A 7,283-nucleotide genomic window follows, 5' to 3' on the forward strand; every position below is an offset into this window, starting at 1 on the left:
CGTCTGTGAAACCGGGTGCCCCCGAGAGCCGCTGTCCCCAGCCCGACTCAGACGCTGGGCTGGCGGGAGGGCGCGCCCGAGGCGCAGGTCCTGGCCGCCGCAGCTCCTGGGAAGGGCCCAGAGGCAACCTCCTGGACAGCAGCGCTGCACGAAGTCCGAGGCGCCGCGAGCCCAGGTAAGCTCCAGCAGACGCCCGAAGCGGGTGCCAGGCGGCCCGTGAGCCAGGCCCCGCCCGCCCCTGTCCCAGGCGCAGCCCCTACAGGAGGGCGCCGCGGGTGAAAGGAGGTCCCGGAGCGACCCCGGACCCTTTCGCCGCCCCGCCCCCACACCGCCCCCATCGCGCGGCGCACCTGGCCGCAGCGGCTCGGTGACAGTGAGCACGAGCAGGAAGAGCAGCAGGAAGGCACCGCTGTCTGCCTTGGGCACCATTTATCCTCCGTTCATCGTCCCCGGGGCGGCTGCTTGACCCCGCTGGGAGGCCGGACCGGGCCGGACTGAGGGTCGGGGGACCTTGCTAGGCGGAGGGTCAGGCTGGGCTGGACCGGGGGGAGGCGCGGAGAGGCGGCGGGAAAGAGCTTCGGCTGGGCCGCGGGCTAGCGGGCACTCCGGGCTGCAGCCTCAGGTTCCGACACCTTCTCCGCGCAAGATGGCGGCTGTCCTGCTCTGCTCCGCGCCGCGCCGCTCCGCCTCCCGCCCGCGACGCCGGCGAGGACCAATGAGCGTCAAGGCGCGGGGCGGAGCCGGAGCCACAGAGCCCGAAGGGGGCGAGGCCTACGGTCGCGACGGCGGAGGGCGGTGACCGAGGGGCGGGCACGGAGGGGAGGGCGGGGCTACACGGAGTGAGACGTGCCATTGGCTAAGCGGAGAGGCAGGGCCGGGGCAGGGGCGGGAGCGGCTGGGCCTTCGAAGGGAGTAGGGTCCCTCCCTGGACGCGGGGCCTGGACGGCGGGCTCAGGACCACAAGGACGGACAGTGAAAAGTACAGGGCATGGGGGTGGGGTCGCGTGGGTGAGGAGCGGAGAGGACGAAGCAGGAACCTGGCTAGGTAGGACTCCAAGGGTCTTCACAGCTGCAAGCCCAGGTGTGAGCAGCCCACAGGTGCACCCTAAAGGGTCTTTTAAAGGCCGAACCGCTGTGGAGGAGGGAGGACCTGCCGGTTCTGAGGGTGGAGAAGAGGGTCACCCTGTAAGGAACAGGAATGGCCTAAACGAGTGTCGGGCAAAGGGAGCTAACCGCGAAGGCCGGGTCCTGGAGACCGCAGGGAAGCCTGCTCCCTGGAGGACCTGCCTACACAATGGCAAGGGGAAGGCCGCATATGCAGAAAGGAAAGTTGGGCAGAGAGGAGGCTCAGCCCCCTGCGAAAAGTGCTCCAAGTACCGCCTCTCACCTGTTACACCAACAGGGCGAACCTTGGAGCACAGTGTCGGCGAAAAGAGTCCAACTCTGTAAAATATTTTAAGACATTTCTTCTGAGCCAATATGTAACCAATAGCCTGGGACACAGCCCCAGTAGACAAGTGCCCAAGGAGGTAGGGCTACAGCTTGGTGTTATACATTTTAGGGAGGCACAAGACATCAGTCAGCACATGTAAGGTATACATTGATTCAGTCGGAAAACGCAGGACAAAATAAAAGTGGGGGGTGGTGGGGGGCTTCCAGGTCATGTGGATTCAAAGATTTTCTGATTGGCAGTTGGTTCAAAGAATTTATCTAAAGACCTGGAATCAACAGAAGGGACTGTCTGGATTAAGGTGGTTATGGAGACCAAGCTTGTTAGGCAGATGAAGCCTCCAGGTATCAGGCTTCAGAGAGAACAGGCTGTTAAAGAACATATGGACACAGGGAGGGGAACATCACACACTGGGGCCTGTCCAGGAGGTGGGGGGCTAGAGGAGGGAGAGCATTAGGAGAAACACCTAATGTAGATGACAGGGGGGATAAATGCAGCAGACCACCACGACATGTGTATATCTATGTAACAAACCTGCACGTTCTGCACATGTAGCCCAGAACTTAAAAACAAAAGTGCCAGACTCCTGGGCGCAGTGACTCACGCCTGTAATCTCAGCACTTTGGGAGGTCAGCAGTTCAAGATCAGCCTGGCCAACATGGTGAAACCAGGTCTCTACTAAAAATTCTAAGCCCCCCAGCCATCTGAATGGACCCCTCCTCTCGGCTAAGGGCATTCCAAAATTAACCTGAAAAACTAGTTCAGGCCGTGATAGGAAGTGGGAGTCAGACAGGCCTCGTTATCCATCCTCCCTTAGCGTTTCAGGCGTAGCTAAGCCATGGTAACATCGACACAGAGACCTGAAGACTGACAACAGACTGTGGTAGTAAGATACCAGCATGACAGCAGGCCTGGAAAGAAACAAATATTTGCCGGGCGCGGTGGCTCAAGCCTGTAATCCCAGCACTCTGGGAGGCCGAGGCGGGTGGATCACAAGGTCAAGGGATCGAGACCATCCTGGTCAACATGGTGAAACCCCGTCTCTACTAAAAATACAAAAAATTAGCTGGGCATGGTGGCGTGTGCCTGTAATCCCAGCTACTCAGGAGGCTGAGGCAGGAGAATTGCCTGAACCCAGGAGGCGGAGGTTGCGGTGAGCCGAGATCGCGCCATTGCACTCCAGCCTGGGTAACAAGAGTGAAACTCCGTCTCAAAAAAAAAAAAAAAAAAAAAAAAAGCCGGGCGCGGTGGCTCAAGCCTGTAATCCCAGCACTTTGGGAGGCCGAGGCGGGTGGATCACGAGGTCGAGAGATCAAGACCATCCTGGTCAACATGGTGAAACCCCGTCTCTACTAAAAATACAAAAAAACTAGCTGGGCGTGGTGGCGCGTGCCTGTAATCCCAGCTACTCAGGAAGCTGAGGCAGGAGAATTGCCTGAGCCCAGGAGGTGGAGGTTGCGGTGAGCCGAGATCGCGCCATTGCACTCCAGCCTGGGTAACAAGAGTGAAACTCTGTCTCAAAAAAAAAAAAGAAACAAATATTTTACAGTAAAACAGATTTAAATTTAAAAATTAGCTGGGAATGGTGGTGCACGCCTGTAATCCCAGCTACTCAGAAGGCTGAGGCAGGAGAATCACTTGAACCCGGGAGGCTGAAGTTGCAGTGAGCCAAGATCACGCCACTGCACTCTAGCCTGGGCAACAGAGTGAGGCTCTGTCTCAAATTAAAAAAAAAAAAAAAGAAAAAAAAAGAAAAATAAATAAAAATTGTCATACTTTAGTTAATTCTCTCAGGAGCCTTGAAAAGGAAGGGGATTCTCTACAGAATGTAGATTTTCTCCACAAGAAACAGCTTTGCAGAGCCACTTCAAAATATGTGAAAGAAATCTGTTTTACAGTAAAATATTTGTTTCTTTCCAAGCCTGCTGTCATGCTGGTATCTTACTACCATAGTCTGTTGTCAGTCTTCAGGTCTCTGTGTCGATGTTACCACTGCTTAGCTATGTCTGAACCCCTAGGGAGGAGGGATAATGAGGACTATCTGACTCCCACTTCCTATCATGGCCTGAACTAGTTTTTCAGGTTAATTTTGGAACGCCCTTGGCAGAGAGGAGGGGGCCATTCACATGGCTGGGGGCTTAGAATATTATTTTTGGTTTCAAGGAGACAGCAGTTGGGGTGTCCCCAGCAGGAAGGAGGAGGACACTGTCTGGAAGAAGGAGCACCAAGAACACACAAAGGTCTAGCAGGGGGTGGTCAGGATTGGAGAAGAAGGGGAAGGAGCAGAGAAAAGGGGGAAAGGCCATGGCAGGTGGGGGGACCCAACCCAGTCTAAGCAATATCCAGCCCGCCCTACCAACTCAATCCTGAGAGGCCCAGGGTTCCACTTGGCTCCTCTGAGGAAGGGGTGCTCACTCTAAGTGAATGAGGCCAAAGTCAAATCCAAGACTAGGATAGTCGTGTGACTCCTACTCCCCGAGAGCGTGGCCCGGAACAGGTACTAGACACAGAGCCTGTCACAGCAGAGGGGCTCCACTGCAAGCAGAAACAATGACCACTGTCCAGTGCTGCCCCTACTGCTTGTACTGTCCTCAGAACAGCCACTGGCACTCAGGGTGGCATCCAGGTGCCATCTTTGGCACCCAGCCGCAGATGTGCCCTGGAGCCCAGCCAGGGCCAATGGGCTGGGCAGGTCCCCAGGAGGGAACTCACAGCCAAGAGCAGGACTCCTGCTGCTGTCCTCCCAACAGACCTGCTGTAAGAAGCCACCAAAGGTTCAGGTGAGGCAAGAGAATTACAAGGAGAGAGCAGGCTCCAGGCTTCTCAAACTCCAGTGCCAGGAGGCTCTCTACTCTCTTGACACACCACCCTTCTTGGGCCTGCTCTGCAACCCTGAGGGCTGCCTGTGTGGGCAGTGTCAAGGGCTGAAGGGAAGAAAAACAGGTCAGGGATGGGACATCTCCCTACTCGTGTGGTCAATAAGGTTGGCTCTCTCCACCAAAGGGCACTACCTCTCTCAAGGTGGTTCTGTCTATATTACTCTTTCTGGGTTTCAGGGACCTTCCCACCCTTTTCCATGCAGGCCAGGGTTTGCTACTACCTTGGGGTGCCTGTGCTACCTTCAGGGTTCCCTGTACTCTGCTCCCACCTTTGTTAATTGCCCCCTGCCTCTTTTTTTTCTGAGATGGAGTCTCACTCTGTCACTCAGGCTAGAATGCAGTGGTGCGATCTCGGCTTACTTCTCTGCCGCCTGGGTTCAAGCAGTTCTCCTACCTCAGCCTCCTGAGTAGCTGGGATTACAGGTGCCCACCACCACGCCTGGCTAATTTTTGTACTTTTAGTGGAGATGGGGTTTTACCATTTTGGCCAGGCTGGTTTCAAACTCCTGACCTCAGGTGATCCGCCCACCTCGACCTCCCAAATCATCCCCTAATTAAACCCTTCCTGAGATGCCCTGGTTTGCAAGAATTGGCCTCAACTCCATACAGGCAGTCCTGGCTCTGGGGTTGGAAGCACTGGCAGACCCATGTGTCCCCTACAGCCCCCTCCTACCTCAGGTCCCAGCCAGGTGCAAGGCCACTCTCTGCTTGCCCCGTCTCCTCCAGCCCACTGGCTGGCCTTCCAGGGTTCCAAGTCCAAGGGCCTCAGGCCAGAGCCTCATTTCCCCAGGGCACTCTACCTTTGTGACTTCACCCACTGAAGTCACCTGGGAGAAAGCGCTGAATGTCCCAACCCAGAGTCTTGGCCTCAAGGAGGCAGGGACAGCAGGCCTGGCCAGCCCAAAGGACTCTCTGTCCAGGGCGTAAGTGAATACACCACTGGCCCAGGTCCCACAGGGATGTAGAGGGCAGCCTCAGAGGCACTAGGTGCTCCGGACGCCACGCACAACGCTGCTGTCCTCAAGCGACGAGGCTATACCATGGGCATGCTTGTGGGAGAGGGCTTGTACACAAAAGTTAAATTTGTTTACTCTGAGCACCTGAACTTCTAGGTGGTGGTCAAGATCATCAGCTGCAAGAAAGCCCCCAAAAGACATCTTGGAGAAATTCCTTCCCCGGGAAATGGAGATTCCGGCCATGCTGAACCACGGCTCCATACTCAAGACCTACAAGGTATTCAAGACATCATATGGCAAGGTCTACATCGTCATGGAGCTTGCAGTCCGGGGCAACCTCCTAGAGTTCATTGAGTGCCAGGGAGCCCTGCCCAAGGACATGGCATGCAAGATGCTCCAGCAGTTCTCCTTGGCCATCAGGTACTGCCATGAGCTGGACATCGTGCACCAGAACCTCAAGTGTGAGAATCTTTACTTCGACAAGGACTTGAACATCAAGCTGTCCAACTTCAGGTTCTCCATGTGCTGCCTGTGGGACGAGAGTGGCCAACAGACATGAAGCAAGACCTTCGGCGGGTCGGCGGAGTATGTGACCCCCGAGGTGCTGCAGGGCATCCCCTACCAGCCCAAGGTGTATAACACCTGGATCCTGGGCATGATCCTCTACATCATGGTCTGTGGCGCCATGCTCGATGATGACTTTGACATCAGGTACATGCTGCGTATCCAGAAGGAGCTGTGTGGACTTCCTGCACTCCAAAAACCTGACCTGCGAGTGCAAGGATCTCATCCATTGCATGTTGCAGCCCGACGTCAGCCAGCGGCTCCACATCCATGACATCCTCAGCCAATGCTGGGCGCAGCCCAAGGCACAAGGACTGCCCTCTGTGGCCATCAACAAGGAGGGGGAGAGTTCCCGGGGAACCGAGCCTTGTGGATGCCTGAACCTGGCACTGTGAAGAGTTCTGCCACCAAGCTGGAGCCTGGGGAAGAGGTGCAGCTGAGGGACAGCCTGAGACAAAACCTGAGAGGTTGGCAATGCAGATGTCCAGGCAGTCGGACACCCTGGGCTTCCCCAGCAAGCCATCAAACAGAGAAAGAAGGGCACCCCCAACCAGCAGCCTCCAGAGATGCGCACCTAGTGAGCCTTTTGCAGCCTAGCGTGCCTGCGGCACGTGAGATAGAACACAGGGCTTCAGGCTCAAGCTCTGAAGAAGTCAAGGCCTGAGCCAGAGAAGGAAGACAGTCCCAGCCGAGCCACTGTTTTCATTTTCTTCTCTTTCCCCTTGAACTTTGTAACGAAAATGGCTAAAGAAGCAATAAATCACTATATTAATGCAGATGCTAAAGTGAATGTCTTTGTCTCAACTGACTAGTCCTGGGCTCCCCTCCGCTGGTTTCCCACTCAGATTATGCTATGATTCCTCATTCACTTGGGAAAACACATCCCAGCATGCCCTGTCTAGACCATGACCTCAGGCCCGGGCTGAGGCTGGGGCTGAGGCTGGGGCTGGGGCTGGGGCTGGGGCTGGGGCTGAGGCTGGGGCTGGGAGAGACCTGGAGGTGCAGGGGCCAGAGCCAAGAGGTGAGTGAGGAAGCCGCTGCTTCAGGAGGGACACCCCTGAGTGCGGTGCTGAGGCTGGGAGAGGGCAGGGAGAGGAGAGGACCAAGAAGCATGCCGAGGCACCCCTGCAGAGGAGCACAGGCTCTGTCTACAGATGGGACTGAGGGGGAGACCTGCCCTCTCCAGCCCCACAAGGCTGCCAGTGGGGGTTGAAGGAGACTGCAGAGGGCAGGTGGCCAGCCTCTCAGCCACTCCTGAGCTCCCTACCTTGCTGGCAACTCATTGACTGTGCTCTGTCCACCACAGACCCCCCATGTCTAGCCAGTACCCCAGCTTTCAGCAGTGCCGGGGTCACCCCACTCTATTGTCATTCCCCAACCCAGGAGAAGTTTGGGGCTCTGCTGGATGGCCCAGCCGCTCTCCAGCCTGGGCAT

The 7,283-nt window shown here is 56.5% G+C and overlaps 1 protein-coding gene and 1 pseudogene across 3 annotated transcripts in view; one reads left to right on the forward strand and one right to left on the reverse strand.

Annotated features, from left to right (window-relative positions):
* DGCR2 (DiGeorge syndrome critical region gene 2) overlaps positions 1-692 on the reverse strand; it is a 79,158-nt gene extending 78,466 nt beyond the window's left edge. For 2 of the 3 annotated variants that reach the window (XM_003942658.3, XM_074391109.1), the window contains exon 1: positions 351-691. In XM_003942658.3, coding sequence (XP_003942707.1) covers positions 351-429 — 79 coding nt within the window. In that variant the 5' untranslated portion in view covers positions 430-691. Of the gene's footprint in view, positions 1-350 lie in introns of all 3 variants that reach the window. The other variant, XM_074391110.1, reaches the window with a different exon arrangement.
* Positions 647-6,625, forward strand: LOC101046713 (testis-specific serine/threonine-protein kinase 1-like; annotated as a pseudogene).
* Positions 6,626-7,283: the final 658 nt, after the last annotated feature.

The sequence above is a fragment of the Saimiri boliviensis genome, chromosome 21 (assembly GCF_048565385.1).
Source record: "Saimiri boliviensis isolate mSaiBol1 chromosome 21, mSaiBol1.pri, whole genome shotgun sequence".
In the NCBI taxonomy this organism is placed as follows: Eukaryota; Metazoa; Chordata; class Mammalia; order Primates; family Cebidae; genus Saimiri; species Saimiri boliviensis.